The sequence below is a fragment of the Danio rerio genome, chromosome 23 (assembly GCF_052040795.2).
Source record: "Danio rerio strain M-AB ecotype USA chromosome 23, GRCz13ab, whole genome shotgun sequence".
NCBI classification, from domain to species: domain Eukaryota; kingdom Metazoa; phylum Chordata; class Actinopteri; order Cypriniformes; family Danionidae; genus Danio; species Danio rerio.
The window spans coordinates 27,136,319-27,157,553 of record NC_141043.1 but is presented as its reverse complement, the minus strand read 5'-3'; the positions used below and the strand labels follow the sequence as shown (position 1 = coordinate 27,157,553).

The 21,235-nt window shown below is 34.6% G+C and overlaps 1 protein-coding gene across 1 annotated transcript; it reads right to left on the bottom strand.

Moving 5' to 3' along the window:
• Window positions 1-72: 72 nt before the first annotated feature.
• On the bottom strand, window positions 73-21,144 carry LOC101883939 (putative pleckstrin homology domain-containing family N member 1). The gene is made up of 12 exons (XM_087307136.1): window positions 21,010-21,144; window positions 17,297-17,396; window positions 16,921-16,971; window positions 15,512-15,655; window positions 15,281-15,367; window positions 13,980-14,061; window positions 13,721-13,857; window positions 12,368-12,514; window positions 12,185-12,286; window positions 10,269-10,344; window positions 3,033-3,109; window positions 73-1,155 (listed from the first exon to the last, which is right to left on the bottom strand). Exons 1-12 carry the CDS (start codon window positions 21,096-21,098, stop codon window positions 1,084-1,086), a joined length of 1,164 nt encoding a protein of 387 aa, XP_087163262.1. The 5' UTR covers window positions 21,099-21,144; the 3' UTR covers window positions 73-1,083.
• Between the last annotated feature and the right edge of the window lie 91 nt (window positions 21,145-21,235).

The window sequence follows — 21,235 nt, the reverse complement described above, 5'->3', positions numbered from 1 at the left end:
TATATTTTTAGCTGATGTGAGTCTGAAGATAGTGTTTGGAATAAACAATCACATAACATGTTTGTCCTAAAGTAAAGTTTTCACAAATATTTATTTACACATTTTGTACATTTAAAACTTTGCATTTTTAAAAATACACATCTACATTTCTGTTAGCAGACCAGATATGCCACAGTTTATTTGTGATGCTTCTAATTAAGCAGTAAAAAGCATTTGCAAAGATTTTATAAATTTCTCCCCAAACATGATGATGGATGAAATACTTTTTAAATAGCCTCAAATACTGCCCTAAAGCAATATTAGAGTTTGTGGATTAATTTAGTGTGTGTTAAGGGCACTGAATTAGCTGTTTTTAGACCTGGGACAGACTGAAAGTGTAAGAACTGGGACAGGCCCTAAATCTGGGTTTAAACTTATCACTTACTCTGTCTGTGAACTTTCATGTGCATAATTACTAGCTTCTACCCTGCAGGAAGTGGTATGTCCATAAATAAAGACATGGGTTGGACAGAGAGCATGGGAAACCAGTGAAAAAGATTAGTTACCCAAAACCTCCCACTGTCTAAACTTTTAAGTTAAATTAATTATTACAAATTACTTTAAAAGGAGTAACACTTTTGAAAAAAATGTTAAAAATAATAAAGAAAAAAACTGACATTTTGGACACATATGTTGCTATTGAAACATAAATGTAGTTGAAAATGCTATTTGGTAGGGGATGTATTTTGCTCTATGTTATTTAAAGACAGTTTAGCTCAGAGAAAACTTGAACAACTTCTAATTAAATTAATTTTATACATCTTAAGCATTTATATTTATTTTATACATTGTACTTTACTGTTTGTGTGCATGTGTGGTACCTGTCTCTGTGTACACCACTCTCTACCACAGAAATGGAGCAGATTGTAACAATTACTGAGTTTCACAGCTATTGAAAACCCCTTTCACATGAGCAGTTTAGATATTTACATAAGTATATAAAAAGCAACAGTAAAATATTCTTGTGTCCTCCTCAGCAGCTTTCATTCATAGGAATATTTGTGATGTTCACAGTCATCTTAATACCCAGTCGTCACATTATATTCAGCTCCTGCGCTTCTTCGGTATCAGAGGTGGAGGAGTGTGATGAGGCAGTGAATCTGGCATTTTATCAGGCTGTGGGAGATAAAAATAAATAAATGATTAAATAAATAAATACATTTTAAAAACTATAATAGTTTTTCTCAAGTGCTTTGGCTCAATTCTTGATTGAAATTTGCATTTTTCAAAACAGTAAGTTTAGATCTCTGAACTATTAGCTTATTATTCACATCATAATGTCATTTCTTATTGATTTAAGCAGATTGCAAATGGTGCATGTGAGCAACCAGTAAGTACAATTGTCTGTGGTTTGGACAAAAACTGCACATGGCTTGTTGATCAAAACTTACGAGTCGATTCTCATTTAACTGGCAAACTTTTCACAACTTCTCAAACATTTTTCATTGTGTAAGCCATCACACTGAAAATTATTTATTATATATATATATATATATATATATATATATATATATATATATATATATATATATATATATATATATACACACATACATATATACAATCACTACATTCACAATCCTGAGCTGCAGTAATATGCTTGTGGTAGAGCAAATGCAAGAAATGTGATCTATGTCAAGGCTAACACGAGCGACAGCATGTCCACTACAATACAGCAATTGGACAAACAAGATTGCACGTTGCATGTAATACATTTGTTAACAAATACATGTACTTTATGAATACAAATGTTCATTTATTTATTTATTTTTTTATTTTTTTATTTTTTCAATGTCCAATTGACTCTTCTCAACAAATACCAGATTTTAATAAAAAAAACTTTAATTTCCATGGTTGACTCTCATGGTGAAACAACAACTAATGATTTTGGGCAGTGAAGCTCACATGATGACAAATACACTTTATGTTTTAGTGGCCTTAACAAAATTACTAACACAATAACTAGGTTTTTATTCATGAATAAAATGTTTTGGGTGAGTTACTACATTTTGCAGACATGCAATAAAGTTCCAGCAAATAGTTTTGAGATTTGCTCTCACAGTTTGGAGAATATTAAATCAGTTTTGAAAAATGTGCTAAAGCAATTGAGAAACACTGTAATATATACTATAAACAATATCAGTCACATTTTAGGCTGTATTTACATCTTGCAGCCTAAATTACAATCATTTAGTTTATAATAATGAACACAATGGAGCATCTGCATGAAAAATATTTCAATTTATATTATTGGCAAAATGATTCTCATTTTTTATGCACAGATTAACATAAAAAGTAAAAAATGCCCAAACATGCATGTGAGGCCAGTAGTTGACGCTGGTGTTTAAGAAACACCAGTAGCTCTTTATTTTACAGTCCTGTTTAATGTGTCTATGCACTCAGGATGTGATTCAGTTAATGCCTGGCCTTTATAAATGACATCAAAACAAAATGTGTGGGGGGTGTGCCCTTTTAATAGTGGAAAATAGTGTACACTGATCAGTATATTAAATAATAAAATTATTATAATAAAAGCAAGAATAAGTTAAAACAAATATAAATGTGACTGCCAATAATGTTTTAACATGCTCAGCAGGGATGCAGGAAAACATTAGGTAAATGGTCAAAAAGCAGCATATCTACAAACAATGAGTGTTCAAGACATTTTTTCTTGAAAAATATGCTTCTATAACCATATAAATATGCATTATCTGTATAAAAGTCAAGCTAGACTCATAGAGTGCAATTTATTGGACTACTAGATACATTAGATGTCATTAAAATTAATATATTTGGTTTAGTGATACTGTATGAACACCACAGAAAAAGCTTAGTAAAAAATTGCACACTCTATGTACTTTTCATAATCATTTAAGCGTTAAAAATGCCATTATTGTATGAATGAATGAATAAATGAATGGTCAAAATACATTAAAGGTTTTCTGTTTTAAGTTGAAAGCGGTGTCGAGGAAATCCAAAAACTGCAGTCTTGCCTGTTGTAACTGGAAGATCCAGCTTTGATAGTCCTCAGGGTAAATACAGGAGACAAGCAGAGGCTCCATCAGTTCACCTGGAAAATACATCACTCATCGTGGGCATAAATCAGCATAAAACATGAAGATTATACTGTACAGCAGTTTAGAGAACACAGAGAAAGTGACCTGCATGAACTGTCACTTTAGCATGTATACAAAAAAGCCTGAAAACTTACAAGTGTACTGGCATTTTAAATGACTTGCATCTTTAACAGTTACAACAGAATGTAGCTGATAAGAGGAACATTGAGAAGCTAGTAAGTTTATCATCACGTTGCTATTTTCTGAAGGTGATTCACAAGCTCTATGACTAACATGACTTAGTTTCTGAATTTTAAAACAGTAAAACAAGCAATGTATGCAAATATGGCACTCTTAATGTTTATGAAAGATCTTACACTATATCCTACCTCAATATCCAATATACTGTAGGACTATATCCTACCCCAGTAAAGTTAAAGTTACCCTAATGGGTTAATGTTATGCAAGAGTATTTCTTGTCTTCACATGACCGGTCATAATGAAAAGACTGATCTGTCAGACTCTAAATAAAGTGTAGAGTGTATAGGCCATAACCACAGTGTCTAAATTCTATGGATTCCCTCCACAAAGTTCTGTCTTTATAATTACCAAGTAATGGATTTTCATTTAATTGTATTCATAGTAAATTTATATAAATTTTAAAGGTTTGTCCAAATGTTTTTCAAGTACACAGATTGTTTTCACAGATTATCCCTAATCGAATTGTTTATTACTCTGTTTTCGAAAATATTTAAATATGCATGACATCACATTTGTTTTTTAATTTTGTAATATGAATTTTTTTGTCAACACAAAAACTTTTTGCCTACCCATCCTCTCTAACATAAAATAGAGATGCTTTTCTCTTGCTTTTTAAAACATCTTGATTTTTCTACAAATATAGTACAAGATTGACCTATTAAAATCAATGTGATTGGTTGAAAGTAATGAAAAAGTATTAAAGGGCACCTTTTTTAACCCCTTTTTCAAGATTTAAGACAAGTCTTTTGTGTCTCCAGAATGTGTGTGTAAAGTTTTAGCTCAAAACACCCATCAGATTATTTGTTATACTTTTCAGAATATTGGCATTTTCAGCTCTAACCACACTAGCTGTTTTTGTTGCCTGTGCCTTTAATGCAAATGAGCTAGTTCTCCCCAGCCATCATTCCCACATTCAGAGTGTGTTTCCATCTCCTGCTGCATCGGATAAACAGCACAGTGACAGACATGAAGAAAGCATCTCATGTGACGTTTGTAAGAAATTCTACAGTAAGAACTTATTTTTAGTTATTATTTTTGATGAATTTGTAGTTTATTCAAGCCTTTTTGCAATGATGAGTCACACACAATGTTGTTACAAAATTCACACAGACAGGCACACAGCGCGTGAGTGTAAGCTTGCACTGTTTTTGCACGACAAATGTGACAGGATACACATTAATATCCACTGCTGCATGGATATCTGTTGTGTTAATACACAAAATAAACCTGATTTAACATTTACAAACTGGAATTAAAGTGTCTTCTTTTATAATTGTACTGGCTTTCGTGATAAATTACAGTGTTGGCGCAGCCATTTTCGTGTATGGTAACCGGTATATAATCTTAATTACACGGAGGTAAAATAACTCACGTCTCTCCTCGGTTTTCTGCTGAACCGGAATACATTTATTTGCATATGTCCAAATATGGGAAGCAGGTAACACATGACATGACAGTCTGAGGGCACATCCAATAGTAACGCTAACACCCCCACTTGCACTCATACTGTACAGTATACAAACTGTATATGGTAACACAAATGTTCGATTTACATACCAAACAAAAAACCTTTGAATTTTTCCAGCTTAAACTTTGTCACTGGTTTAGTCATGACATCGGCTACCATGTCTTCTGTAGGACAGTACTCAACAGTCACTTTTCCATCGCTCAGTGCCGATCGAATGAAATGATACCGTACATCCACATGTTTGCATCTTTGACGGCACACTGGATTCTTTGATAGTGCAATGGCACCTTGATTGTCCTCAAAAATCTGTACAGGCATATACATGCAGTCATTTTCCATACTGTCCAATAACTGTACAAGGTACATGCTTTCTTGTGTGGTTACAGTCAGTGCCATATACTCTGCCTCGCATGTCGATAGAGCTACTGTGGACTGTTTCTTTGACTTCCATGAGATCAAAGGACCATTTGCAGAAAGGCTGAAACAGTACCCTGTTGTGCTTCTTCTGTCATTTAGATCTGAGGCAAAATCAGCATCACAATATGCCACAAGTTTAAGTTTTTCATCACTTTTCTTGTAACATAGCTCCTGATCAATTGTACCCCTCAAGTACCTCATAACATGTTTAACCGTAGACCAGAGCTGTTCGTTTGGTTTGGACAAATACTGTGATAGTTTACTAAGAACCCAACTTAGATCAGGTCTAGTACATGTCATTAGGTAGATCAAACTACCTACTGCCTCACGATACCTTTTAGGATCAATAGGATCACTATCACTGTCGTAATCCAATTTCAGCTCACATGGTGTTGATCTGGGTTTACAGTCTAACATATTGAATCTCTCCAGTATTCGCAATATGTATCTTTTCTGGTTTACCCTTACAGTTCCCTTACTTTGATCGAAATCAATTCCCAGAAAATGTTTGAGCTTTCCCAGATCTTTCATTTTGAATTTTGATGTCAGCATTTCTTTCACATCCTTCAGTAAACTGTTGTCACTAGCAGCTATGATGAGATCATCTACCCAGATTATTATGATCACCCTGTCTTTACCACTTCGCTTACTGTACACACAGTAATCAGCCAGATTCTGTATGAAATCATTTTCAGTGAGATACACATGTAACATTTTGTTCCAATTTCGTCCTGATTGTTTTAAACCATACAGTGATTTGTTCAATTTACAGACTAGTTTATCACCTCTGTTTGATTTGACTTCAAATCCTTTCGGCTGCTCCATGTAAATCTCACAATCTATTGGAGCGTGTAAGTAAGCCGTTTTCACATCCATTTGGTGAAGTTCAAGATCATATTGTGCTGCCATTTGCATTAAGGCTCGAATTGATGTGATATTTGCTGTTGGTGAGAAAGTCTCTATGTAATCTACACCCAACACTTGACTATAGCCCTTAGCAACATATCTGGCCTTGTATGTCTCTGTCTCATCTATATTACTCTTAATAGAGTAGACCCATCTACCCCCCACTGCATGTTTACCTTCTGGTAGTGTAGTTAGGGTAAATGTATTGTTTTCTTGTAGTGAGCTAATTTCATCTTCCATGGCCTTAACCCACATCTTAGACTCATTGGAATTCATAGCTTCCTCAAAAGTCTGTGGTAAATCGCACATTCTGTAACAGTAATCAACATTAGTAAGAATCTGATCATCACTCTCCACATCAGATACATAATCTGTCAAATACTGTGGGGCTCTCCTATTTCTCTTAGGATAACGTGCGCATTGTTCACCACTCTCAGTTTGAGCACTACTCTGACTCTCTGTCTCAGTTGTCTTTTCTGGCGTCTCATTAGTAATGTTATGTGTTGACTGGGGAGATACATATCTCTCTCTATGAGAATCATCATCTGACATTGTGATTTCTGTCTGTGTCTGATGATCAGCCACACATCTTGTTATGAATTTCACAAGTCTGTGCTTCAGAACTTTTCCTGTGTCTGGATAATAAATCAAATATGCAGGGCTGTTTTTATCATATCCTACAAAAATCCCTTTTTCACATCTAGCATCCAGCTTCTTTTTGTCGTGCTTGTATGCGTAGCATACTGAACCAAATATTCTCATTTTAGAGAGATCAGGCTCTTTCCCAGTCAATGCATAGTATAGGGTTTGGTGTATACGGCTATTGTAGCACCTGTTGCGAATTACTGCAGCAGTCATTACCGCGTAGGTCCACAACATCTTGGGCAGGCCGCTCTCTAAGATCATGCATCTTGCCATCTCAAAAAGTGTTCGCCAATTTCTCTCGGCAGTCCCATTTTGATGGGGCGAATATGGCGCTGAAGTCTCATGGCGTATACCATTCTTACTTAAAAGAGACTGAAACTCTTTTGCTGTGAACTCTGTGCCATTATCTGACCTAACACACTTTATGCGCCCATAAGGTGCTGTGTCAGCAATGAACTTTTCAGTTGCTCTTGCAGTGTCACTTTTAGCTTTTAAAAAGTAAACAAATACTGCACCAGAGTAATCATCAGTGAATGCTAAAGCATACTTGAAGCCGTCTTTAGCTTCTGGGTCAATTGGACCAGCTAGATCTGTGTGCACTAGTTCGAGTGCAGCTTTAGCTCTTGTATCAGGCTCCCTGTTTCGGCTCTGTACAAATTTACCCTGTGTACAAATCTCACAATTTAAATTAGATTTATCAATCTTCCCTGTTATTTTCATCCCCTTCACTACATTTTGCAATTTGGAAATGTCTTCATAATTGCAGTGCCCAAGAATTTCGTGCCAGGTTTGGATATCATAACATGAGTTACAACTATCAGTATCACCATCTCCATTAGCAGTGTTCAGATAATACAGTCTATTGTACTCATGTATGCTAAATTTTGTACCGTCCTTATGAGTCAGTTTGTCTTGTCCTTGTTGAAAGCTGATCGAAGCTCCGTTTGTTGTTGCTGCTTTAACAGAAAAAATGTTTTGTGGATACGATGGTATATACAAGGCGTTCTTTAGTATCGTTTTCACTTTATGTCCCGCGCTGTCAATCAAGTGCACCTCTGCGTCACCTCTTCTCTGTGCAACTCCACTCGCCTTTGTTCCGTCCGCCAACTCAATGTAGTGTTTCTCCGGTTGGAATTTGTCATCAAACTGTTTGAACTTCTTAAGATCAGTAATGATATGCGAGGTCGCGCCAGTGTCGACCATCAGCCCTTTTCGCTGTATTTCGTATGATCTGTAGTCACTGGCTTTGAAGATAAACGTGTGTTCCTCATCATCGTTCTTGTCGCTAGCCAGTTTAATATCATCTCTCCTTTTTCGTCTACAGTTCTCGTCTTTGTGTGTTGAGCTTTTGCAGTAATTACACCACTGTCGTTTGCAGTTTAAGGCTGGGCATGTACGCATTTTGTGCCCTTTCTGTTGGCAGTTGTAACACGTAATGTCCGAGTATGCGAGCCCTTCTCTCCCCTTGCGTCCCGAGGGGGAGGCATTTGCTTTCATCACGTTATCTTCACTGGCGACACTGTGGAAGTTTTCAGTACTCTCAAAATTTCTCAGCTTCGTTTTAAACTCAGCAAACGTTATTTCTGTATCACTCTGTGTGATATGTATTGCAAACGGTTTAAACGAGTCCGGCAAACCTTTCAAAATCATCGCAATTAGAAGTCCATCACTAAGGGTTTCTTCTGCATTTCTTAGTGCTGTGATTGCGGTTTCAGCTCTTATAATATAGTCTGTGACACTCTCACTTGGTTTCTTTTGTAAAGAAGTTAACTCGGTATACAGAGAAATGATTCGCGGCTTCCCTTTGCCAGCATAGTAGGCCCGTAAAATCCGCAGAGCTTTCCTACCGTCATCCGCGGCATCTCTCATGACAAGTGACAAACTTTTGTCATCCAGGTACTGGATTAATTCTGCATACGCTTCTTCATTTTTATCAGGTCCTTCATCATCATCAGCATGTGCGGAGGCCTCTGATAGCACCGTCTCTTTCAATCCTAGCAACCGCATGTGTCCTAAAAACTTTGTTTCCCAAAGTTCATAGTTTTTCTCATCTCCGTCGAAACACAATCTATTCCATCGGTTACTCACATCTCTTCTGGGCCCATAACCTGTTGGCGCAGCCATTTTCGTGTATGGTAACCGGTATATAATCTTAATTACACGGAGGTAAAATAACTCACGTCTCTCCTCGGTTTTCTGCTGAACCGGAATACATTTATTTGCATATGTCCAAATATGGGAAGCAGGTAACACATGACATGACAGTCTGAGGGCACATCCAATAGTAACGCTAACATACAGTGATATTACCATGTTTACTTTATTACAAACATGCACAGTTTTAAAAATGCTTTCAACTTGTAAAACTCATTCTTGATCATATTTGATGATGACTGATGATCACAGAAAGCTGAACAGATCTTTTAATCCCAGTTTAGTTTGAGCATGTCCTGTCTTGCTGATATGATTATACGCGTTACTGCGAAGGCATGTAAATACTTGGCCGTCAATCAATTTGGTGGGTGGGGAAACCACACTCCTACGTCGCGTTGCAATTAGCCTCAAAATGGGAGTGATTTGGATCCTATTTGAATGCCAGGAAATTTAAAAAAAGAGAATTACTGTCTTTATATCACTCCAGTATGACTGTGGACACATTATACCTTATACCTGCATTATACCTGCTCTCCAAACAGCTTCCAAAAGATTATTTTTATCATAGGTGCCCTTTAAAGTTATTATTGAAACTTTTAGCGGGTTTTTAAGAATAATCACAATGTATTTTTTGCAGTGTTTTTGACAGGACCAAATGCTTAAAGACTTCACATGTAACCTGGCATACTGAAATATTAACTGGAAATTCTTACTCCTTATAGGGCTACTGCATGTAACATTTTGCAATAAGACTCTAATAGTTACATTAGTTAACAAAACCCATGAATAAAGCAATAAATGCTTTATTTATGGGTTTTCATATTACCTCGATAAATTAATAAAATACGGTAGTTTACCGTAAAAATGAAAAACTACTTTTACGGTTTGCACCATGTTTTTAACGGTAAAGTACTGGCAACCACAATTGCCATTTTTTTACAATATATTTTACGGATTTATTTTTTACAGGTGATGTTAATTTCTTAATGCCTATAATATGTTTAAATCGTAGTCATAATCTAAGTACAAGTAATAATTGTTTTTTGAATGGAGTAAATAACTAATCATTTCAGTCATATATTCTTATACAGTTGAAGTCAGAATTATTAGCCTCCTCCTGTTTTTTTCCCCCAATTTCTGTTAATTCACGAGAAGACGCATATGACTGCAAATTTTGATTTCAAACTTTGAGTTGTATCTGATGTGTTTATCTTTAACACCTAGCCCACCAACCCACCCACCCACACACACACACACACACACACACACTACATGATTCATTTAGTTTGTGCGTGTAACTAGTTTCACAGCTTGATACATACCTGTTAGTTCAAACTCCAGTCTGCCAGGCAGTGCTGATCTTTCCATGGCTTTAATGCTCTTTAGTGGCAGACGACCCTTCGGTATAAAACAATGCAACTCAGTGCTGTGACATTGTGTGGTTTTAAAAATTATTCAAATTTGTCAGTTTTAATGGATCATTTAAATGGATTGTTCATCCAAAAATGTTAATTACCTCCTCATTTATTTTCCTTCATTTAGTTTTACACTTTTATAAATGTATCTCTTCTGTTGAACAGAAAGGAAGATATTTTGAATAATGCTGGTTGCTTCCATAGAAGGATTTTTTTTGTAAGTAAATTGGTGTCAGCTAACAGCATTTTTCTAAATATCTTCTTTTGTGTTCAACTGAAAAAAAGAAATTGGTTTCGAATGAGGTAAGGGTGAGTAAATGATGACAGAATTTTCATTTTTGGGTGAACTATCCCTTTAAAGGGGTGTTCCAGTACGATATCATGTTTTCAACTTTAGTCGACCAATAATGAAGCTATGTGAACATAAACAACATTTCTGAATGTAATATGCTCAAAATTCAATGCAAAGGGAGACATTGGCTTTTACAGAGTAAAAGTAGCTTAGCAAAGCCTACAGTGAACGAAGTTTCGGGACTACAAAAAAATACATTCGGCCTAGTGAGATCACAAATGCTTCAAGTTATGGCATTCACCACATGCATACACTCCACACAGCAAAGGGGCGTGGCCAGAGGCAATGTAATATTATAGCAGAGAAAGCGAAAATGCCATTTAAACACTTCTATTTCCACAGAGCTTGTTCTGTTTCTGTATTTGGGCTTTCAAAGGACACAACACAAAGAGAGAAGTGCTTAATTTTAATTATGTTAAAGAGAATTATAAAAAATATATAGCTAGCATTTAACAAAAAACAGCTTCCAGAATCTCTCTCAGTTTATTGCTGGATTCGGCTAAAAACCCCTCAACAAAGGAGCTGTTAAAAAAACATAATAGACAAAGCTGTAGATTGTGAGCCACAACCTGTAAGTATTTTTATTTGTTAAAATGTATCAATTACATACATAGTTACTAGTGTTAACGACAAGGAAGTAAACAACGGGAAATGCTGTTTGGCACATTAACAATTTAGCTACATATTCATATTTATCCACCAAATCGCTGTAAACAGCGACAATCTTCAGCAGCACTAAAATCTATATATGTGGGTGCTTTCCCTCTGTTCTACATCTCAAATAACAAACCCGCAAAAAATATCTGAACATTTCATATTACACATGCCTATTCCAAACATATATTAAAGACACTTGTCAGATTTTATTTTTGAGAGCAGGCATGAGGTTCAGCTGTGTCAGCTTTTCATTTTCTGTCTGATTAAGATACTGCTAACAGCTACTCTGACTGACAGTGTTTACACAGATGAGGCACAGCATTTGCTATTAGAGGCATGACACTTTCCCTGGTGACGTGGAGCCTGATCACAAAGCACAGCACATTATGTTAGCTGACCAATCAGAGCCTCTTAAAAGCGGGCCTTTTGGAAGAACAATAAGTCATTTTCATGTTAACTGAGTAGCTGTTATAAAAGATATATAAAAAAAATAATGGGATTTTTTTTTTTAAATGAAGAATGAGCACACATTGCTTTGCATCTTATTAACACAATCAAGCCTTAAAAATACATTCTGGACCACCCCTTTAAGCTGAGGTCAAGTGATAGTGATTCTGGCCTGAAGGTCTTTCATAAAAGTGCCTTAAAATGCAGTCGTTTCTTAAAGAAACTGAATGTTTTAAAGTGCACTGTCAGCACTTTTTTTTTACCAAGTTATCTTTTCAATCAAATATGGTTCACCACATACATATAGGATTGCTGATAGTGCAGTGTTCTTGCAGAGTTTGTTGTTAAGTCAGCAAAATGAGCTCACCTCATATTTCACACGTATGCGATGGCAATCGAGAGACAGAATGAGCAGGTCACTTGGAAAGAGCACAAGCAAACGCTCCTGAGGTCCCTGCAAATGCCGGCTCTGTTGTTTAAAAATAGGTATATTTAGTACCATCCTGAATTACATGGATACCACTCTGTATTTTATCATCTGTATGCTGACCTTTGCATATACGTTGCTGATGTGCACCAGTGAGAGGTATCTTGGATGTCCCATGTGCTGAATGGGGACTCCTTCCCATTGCATGATGGGAGACCGCAGCAAGTATCTTTTCAGCTCCTCCTTTTTCCAGTTTTCATCACACGGCACCTGGAGTGGTGAAAATAAAACATCTGAGCAATGGTATGAAATCAGTCTGCTTCACATTTTTCATTAAGTAAAGAACATTGCATAAAACAGTAAGTAATGAAAACAAATGTCTAAGTTTAGCATGTTTATTAAAATGTTTTGAAGTCAGTTTATATTGTAATTTATGTTTAAATGACTCAGAAGGTTTTTAGGTTACCAATTAACAATTTAAAGCAGCTATGTAATGTTTTACAGTTATGTCAGCTATGGAAGAAAATTGAGACCACCTGAAATGCTGTGGAATTGCAACTTTTGGCTAATGCTTGGCTATTTATTGACAGTGCATCTATGGTAAATATAAAACGAAAATGTTGACATTTAGAGACTGATTTTTACTTAATAATTAAAAGGTGGCCATGTTTTCAGACATGCTTTTATTTGTTACAGCACAAAAAGTTTCAAATTTTGAAGAGTTAAGAAATCTATATTTAGTTTAATTAATCAGTTATTCATTCATTTTCCTTTAGCTTAGTCTATTTCAGCATGTTTCACACAGCGGATGCCACTCTAGCTACAACCCAGTATTGGGAATCACACATACACGTAATCTAGAATGTCTGAAAATTCTTTTCAGCAGTTTTTTAACTCATTCATTGATTATCTTTTCTGCTTAGTTCCTTTATTGATCTAGGATCGCCACTGCGGAATGAACCGCCAACTTATCCGGCATATGTTATAAGCAGCGAATGCCCTTCCGGCTGCAACCCATCTCTGGGAAAAGCAGTTTATTTAGAGAGATTTTTCATAATGAAATTAGATCTTTAGAGGCAATATTTGAAGAAGTATAAGAGAAAACCTTTAAAAAATCTGCATTAGATGAGAAACACCATAATTAGACATTTTTATTGATGACATATTACTGAAAAAATAATGCCTTAAAATGATACATAATTCACTGATTCTCCCTAATTTAAAGATAATATGTACATTTTATGAAAATATGTAGCATTTCAAACACATTATTTTTGTATTTTGTTTTGTTACTTTTTTTCTTCTTATTTTTCTCAAGATTTTCCTATTAAAATCAATGTCATAGACTAAAAGTAATCAAAATGCAATCAATGATAATAGGTAATATATTGGTTGCATCTTGCTAACTACATTTTCTATATCATGTATTCAAAATTAGTTAATCTCGCACTTGTAAATTAAGGCTACGGTAATTACCAGGTATGAGAGAGCACTATGAGACGGGCTCAGCTGTTGTCTTACAGACTTGTATCGCCTGTCCTCAATGTTCTCCATCCAGGCTTTTGTTTCAGCAGCACCAGCACAAATGAAGATCTTCGAGTCCACCATGGGTCCTATAGTGCATCATAAATACAGGTTTATGATGATTAAATAGTTTTTGTGATTTCAAAGTTGTCATATTCAAGTTCAGTTTAGAGATTTAAGCTTAGTTTCTTCCCCTCAGAGAGGCTCTTACCACTAATCTCAAACATATGTGGCGAACTGGAGTCCTGCTGTGGGATCAGATGCACTTCAATGGCTGAGAGAGGAAGAATACCCTGTGACAAAACACAGAAATAACTCTAGACACAGATATTTCCCAATGCTCATATACACAAGGTTCCATATGACCTTTCCAGTGAGTGCACAAAAGTTTCAGAAATGTTTTTTTTTTCCAATAAATGTCTCTTTGAAGAACTATTAAATTTTTTTACATTTTATAATAACTGCACACTACAAATTCTTTATTAGGCATTATCAAACAGTTCATCCTGTCTTAAGTATTAACTCTACATTAATATTAGCAAACAGTTTATAAATACAGCCACAAAAGCTGTATTCTTGGCTTATAAGCACATATATAATGTGCTTAATGATTGTATTTTTATACATTGTTAGTCAATTTTCCTTTATTATTTACAAAAACAGTTATTTAAAAGTAGTTGGTGGCTTTGAGGATAATTCAGAATGAGCAAGTAAATGATTAGGTCAACATTTATGCATCATATTTTTACTGTAGTAATAATATATTAATAAATGCTTTATTAACTCAAATTCCTACAGTTTTGTGCAGAACATCTAAAGTAAAGACTATTTGTGCTTTATAAATCCTTTATGAAGGACAATTAAAGACTCATATACTGTATATTCTATAATCCAAATAAAAAATGAACAAGTGACGTATAGGGATTCAGAGAAAAAAAAAGTTTCGGTAACAACTCACGATATTAACTACTTGCTTATTACCTGCCAATTATTAAAATATTAACTGTTCATGAGTAGTTATAAAGTATGATCTTATTCTGCATCCCTAATACTACACCAAACCTAAATCCAATTATAAACACCTTAATAAACTAGTAATACTAGTTTACTAAACAGTGGTAACGCACCATACCGTACCGTCCCACTCAATTGAAAGCGTCCATTAATGGTTTGTTAATACCTTAAATTGTGACCTAAACTAAAGTGTTAACAACATATTAATTTTAAGATACAAAACTCAAACTGTACAACTTTAGGAAATGGGGAAAAAATTGCAATCTTACCAAAAAATTAAATTATCATACTCTTAAATAAGTGGTTTGTAAGTAATGCAATTAAAATTTAGTAATGAAAACCTTAACATGTATGACAATAAAGTCATTGAGTACATTAATGTCAAAGCTTAACCAATGACGAACTATTTGCTAATGCTTAATAAAGGCGGTGAAGTTATTATAAAGTGTTACCAAAATGATTCTTCTATGGAATTTTACGGAGTCTATTGAGTCTTACCTCGTATATAAAATCATGATTGGAACCGTCCAAAGCAAGGATTAACAAGTGGAAGGAAAATAAAACCAGATATCTTTCGCTCATAGCCTGCAGACAGAAATCATAATACATAGACATGTCCATTAAAGAAAATAAACTTGGCTGCAAAATGGATAGAAACAAAATATGTAGTAAAAATGTATGATTGTCAAATGAACTGTCTAGTATGAATCGGGTTTGTTGATTTGCTACCTTTGTGTATCCACTGTGTAAATAAACAGAAGATGAGTGGATAATGTCTCCATAAGTGTGTGGTGCTCGTCCTTCCCATTCTCTAATAGGCTGAGTATACAGTCTATAATGAAGCTCTTCTTTCGTCCAGCCCCAGACCGCTAGCTGTGAAATGAGAATACAAACATTATTTCCAAGGAATCCAGTAAATGTTTACTTTTTAAGGCAGAATGACGTGGAATTTGGCAAATGTTAGGAAAAAAAGAAGAAGCAAAAGTAGGACTGTACAATGTGATGTGGAATTGTGTGTTAATTAAACCACAAAAAATTGATTCATTGATTCAGTGGTGCAAGGTGCAGTTTTGTTCCACATATTGAAGAATGTATGAATCCCAAGCTTATTTATCTTAAAATGTAATCAACTGAAATATTCAAAATAATTAAATGATATAAATTGAATGATGATATATAAAATGTGTAATGAGCTGTACTTTTTATTATTTTACAGATTAATTTTTTTAGAGTAATTTTTTTCAGAATTAAAAGTTCAAAATTATTATAATTTTTTTTAAGAAGACATTATTTTTATTTTAAGGTATGCCATTTAATTTAATATTCGAAAAGGTATAATAGGTACATTTTAAAAATATAAATAAAATGCAACATAATTAGACAGTTATTTTTTTATTTATGATATTATTGAAAAATATAATACAATATATACTTGTACTATACTATAACTAACAATTTAATCGTTTATTACTTTAGAATTTTTTTGCCTTTCAAACATGCATAAGACCATGTGCATCTTTTTTGCCAACCCAATAACTTTTGCCAACCCAACCTGTAGTCATGGTGCAGTTTTGTTGCAAATATTGAAGAATCCAAATGAAGATAAATTGTATTTATCTTACAATTAAAATTATTTAAACAACAATGTATATAATAATTCTTATTATGACAACCATACTAAAGTTTTGGTATATTTTATTTAGAAAACCTGATCCCTATAAATCCCCAGAAATGTAAAACCCCCACATCTCATTATCTTAAAACTGTATAGAATAGATGTACAATTTTATAATTAAAAGGTGATGATTTAATTGGTTGGTAAATAGTTTTAAGCCTTAACATAAAATAATTAATATCTAAAATAAAATCCTTGCAAAAATGTTGATTACACTTTATTTTATTTTGCAATTCATGCTATTAACAAACCATTAACACGGCATTAACTAAGACTTTACATACTGTCAATAAAGGTCAATAGTAGGTTTATACTTTGGGCAGGTTTAGGGATGTAAAATAAGAACATACTAATAAACAGTTCATGTCTTAATAATAGGCAGGTAATAAGCCAGTAGTAAATAGTGTGAATCATGTTTAATGCATGGGTAACGGTAATTAGTTTGAAGCTAATGAACACATACTTGTGAATTGTTGTGCTTTGAGTCCCTCCTCACAGAAACAGGATCCGGATCCTTGCACAACACAAATGAAGCAATGAAGAGATGCAGATAACATTGATAAACCCTAATTCAGTGCAGACATTGCATTTATGTTCTGTAACTCAACATGAATAATCAAAAATAATTTAAATACTTTAGTGCACATATCCCAAATAAAAAAACACTCTACGCTTTATAATTTGTGTAACACAGAAACATACATGCGACAGATATGTTAGTATGCAAATAATATTCGCCCACTGTGTACATGAATTGTCTATTTTGTTTGTTCAGCTTAATTTTTAGACATGCCATCACACCCTTTACCACTTCCTGTTTTCTGTGTTAACTGGCTAACCTCTTGCTTCAGGTGTCTTACAGAAGGGCAGCGCTGAGGACCTTCATCTGTGCCATTCCTTGTGGAAGTTTGTAGGCGGCTTTCAGCAAGACTCCAGAGCCTGAAACAGCAGATGGCTAAACAGTGTCAAATCACTTCATCTTGCAGCATAATAGATGAGGATTTAAACATGAATGCAATGCAAATTGCTGTGCTTTGCCCTAAATGATAAATTTAGTGGGGAAGAAGCATTGCTTTTCTGTACCACAAGTCTTTTATTTGAATGTTAATACACTTTAAGGTTAATCTGCTAAAAAAAAAAAAACATTTTATTTTAACATGGAGGGTGAGTAATGATAACAGGTACTGCATCGTTGCTTTTTATTGCTTCATGTAGTAAATAGGATATTCTTCGGTTATTAACGTTCTTAAAACTTTGGTATACTTTATTCTGATGGTCTTCTTTAGACATCTAGTTGACTTGAAAGTGTCTTAACAAGCAACTGCATATAAATGTCCATTAATGGAATATTATTAGAGATTAATTTTTGCTGTTGCAAAAAGGGTGACATTGTTGGCACTACATCACACTTTAAACTAGTGTACTTTATAAAGGATGTTATTATTTTTGGTGCATAAGTACAGAGTCACAGTAAAAAATCTGCAAAAAAGAAGTTCTACAGTGAGAAATTGGATATATATATATATATATATATATATATATATATATATATATATATATATATATATATATATATATATATTTTTTTTTTATTATGCTCGTTCAAACTACTTATTTAAAATGAGCTAAAACAACACAATTATTAAGATTTCATTGGGACAACTTAATTTTTTTATGTTCAATCCACATACATTTTTCAAAAGTGTTAAGTTAACTTAATGAATTTGTGTGGGGACACCATGAATGAATTGTGTGGAACCCTGCATTTTTTTACATTGTAAATACAGTAGTATTTCACTGAAAGTGTAAAAAACCACTATAAAAATGCTATGTTCCACACAAATCCTCCATGTTGTCCCAACACAAATTAATTAAGGTACAGTTAAAGTCAGAATTATTAGCCACTTTAAGCTAATTTTTTTTTTCGATAGTCTACAGAACAAACCATCGTTATACAATAACTTGCCTAATAACCCTAACTTGCCTAATTACCCTAACCTAATTAACATAGTTAAGCCTGTAAATGTCACATTAATAAAGATTACTGTCAGTATGGTAAAGACAAAATAAACCAGTTATGAGAGATGAGTTATTAAAACTATTATGTTGAGAAATGTGTTGAGGAAATCTTCTCTCCATTAAACAGAAATTGGGGGGAAAAATAAACAGGGGGGGGGGGGGGGGCAAATAATTCTGACTTCAACTGTAACTGTTAAGTCATAAGTTGAATGAACATAAAACAATTAAGTTGGCCCAAATAACCTTAAGATAAATAAGACTTATTTTTAAGTTACTTATAAATATGTAGGAAGCAGGAAAAGTAATTTTTTGAACGACTTTGTTTCTGTTTTGTAACAAACTTTTTTTTAATTCAATTACAGTTTTTTTTATTTTTTTATTATTCAATTACAGTTGGAATGAGGGTGTATGGGTGTTTACCAGTGATAGGTTGCAGCTGGAGGGGCATTCGCTGTGTAAAACATATGCTGGATAAACGTGGTGAACCCTGAATAATAGGGGACTAAGCCGAAAAGAAAATGAATGAATGAATTAATGAACGAAAACAGTTGCATGTTGTGCAATGCCATCTCGTAGAGGAATGCTTTTACTAAAGGCAACCTTTTTCTTTGATACACCTCAGTCTAACACCATGTGTTTAGCACAGAAGACCCTATAAGCCAGAATCTTTTAGGGTGTACAAAAAATAAAAATGAAAAATAAATAAATAAAAACATAACAGAATGGGAAGTTTTTGCATGAACCAGGTAGTTAGGAAATACTTTACCCCTATTTCATTTACTTGACTGCATTCACACGTTCACCAACTCTGAAGTGATGAAAGCTAGTTGACAGCCACATCAAGTGCTATATTCATCAAAATTCAACAACTCCCAGTTCCTGAACTCTGTACGCACTGAATAAAGCAAGTACTTCAGCCAGAAGTTATAGGAACCAGGGGTTTGTAACCATGTGGGCGAATTCACTGTTATCAGTTCTGCCCTTTGAGATAAAAACCATGTGCTGTACTTAGTTTTCCAGAACCAAAATGAACATGGTCTAGTTTGAGAAACATTTGTATAATTTTAAGTTTCTACAAATTTAATTCAAATCATTTTTTTTCTATACAGCGCTTTTTACAATTGTGTCAAAACAATTTAACATAGATGAAGACGAAAAAGCCATAACAATATTTAAGATTATGGAACATTTCATTAAGTAGAAGAGTAATGGTAAATAGAGAATGATGGTGTAATTTGAATTAAATTAAAACTGATTCAGTTCAGTTTAGTCACCACTGAGGTTCAGTTTATTTTAGATCAGTGTAATACAAAAGTCAGTATCAGTCTATAGTCACCCTAAAAGCATTAACAGTAAACATTAACAAACATTTTGTATGAGGTTTGCTCCCTAAACGTGGCTTATTTCTTCCCCAGACCCTCTGTTCCCGCTGATTTTACTTATGCTGCTTATTGGGGAAGTGCCCAGACATAAGCAGCTTACAGTAGGAGGTGAACAACAAGCAGACACCTGCCATCTGACCCTCGATGGGTGCTACTCTTCAAACTACACTTAAAAAGCCAATATAGAGTCTTTAATAAAATAATGCAAGAACCACAACGGGTAATTTAACTTTATTACTTCTCCAAACAGACCACCAAGCATATCTGTGCATGTGCGTTAACAACCTGTGCATATTTTACCAGATTGCCCGTTGTCTGATCCCCATTTTTCTGCTAGTTTGGCCACATAAAGCTTATGAGCTCTGATTAACTCCTACTCTAATCCCTACAGTCTCCTAATGAGAGGATTGAGGCTTCCAACTCGAGTAAGACAGCAGACTGCTCAAACACACTTGGCTCCTTTAATTAGCTATACTAGTTGCATTAGTTCTGCCTCATTGGTGTAAGAGAGAATATAATGAGATCTGTAGCTGCAAGTCTGCTGCCCAGCCACGGTAAACACAGGATAAAACAACTCAAACTTACAAAAAGAGTTTCACTGAGTTTCATCAGATGCATTCCGAACAAACAGAATTGAGCAGAACAGTCACAAGGTGCCTGGAAACTACCTACTGACTGGTGGAAACTCAAACTGACACCATTAAGATGATCCATGCATTAAAGGCATAGTTAACCCAAAAATTAAACTTAACTCAGAGTTTCTTTCTTCTGTTGAAGACATTTTGGTATAATACAGGTTGCTGGCATCCATAGTAGGAAAAAAGTAAATGTGGAAGTCTAGTTGGTGCTAGATATGTATGAACATTTTTCAAAGTATCTTATTTTGTGTTCATTAGAATAAAGAAACTCAAATAGGAATAAGGAAGAATTTCTATTTTGGGTGAGCTATCCTTTTAAAGTGTCTACATAAATATACACTCACATGATAACGAACAATTAACTCTTTATTATCATCCAAACATCATGTGGTTTTTGAATTGTTATCAAACATTACCGAACTCCCTGAAAGGAGGAAGTTCTGCTGCTAACTATAGAGATTGTTTTGTTTTTTTTAGCCATAAAGCATGAGCAAAGAATCAAGCAAATCTTACCCTGCATTGGAGATCTCCAAGAGTTCAATCTCATCTGGGCCCACTTCATCAGTCCCCGTATGCCTTTGGGTAACACTGCAGCATCCCATCGCTCGCCTGCACCTTACCTCTCCTTTCCACACACACGTCCCCAATGGCTTCTCCTCAAAACTACACACTGAGGGCCATCTGGTCGCCCCCACAAACCCCACACCCCAACTGACTATAAGCAGGGTTCAAGAATGAG

Coding starts and splice junctions, on each gene's coding strand:
- LOC101883939 (XM_087307136.1), bottom strand. CDS start 21,098: ATGGGATGCTGCAGTGTTACCCAAAGGCATACGGGGACTGATGAAGTG. Junction 13,858..13,979: donor ACATATGTTTGAGATTAGTG/GTAAGAGCCTCT, acceptor GATGCACTATAG/GACCCATGGTGGACTCGAAG. Junction 10,345..12,184: donor GCATACGTGTGAAATATGAG/GTGAGCTCATTT, acceptor TTTATACCGAAG/GGTCGTCTGCCACTAAAGAG.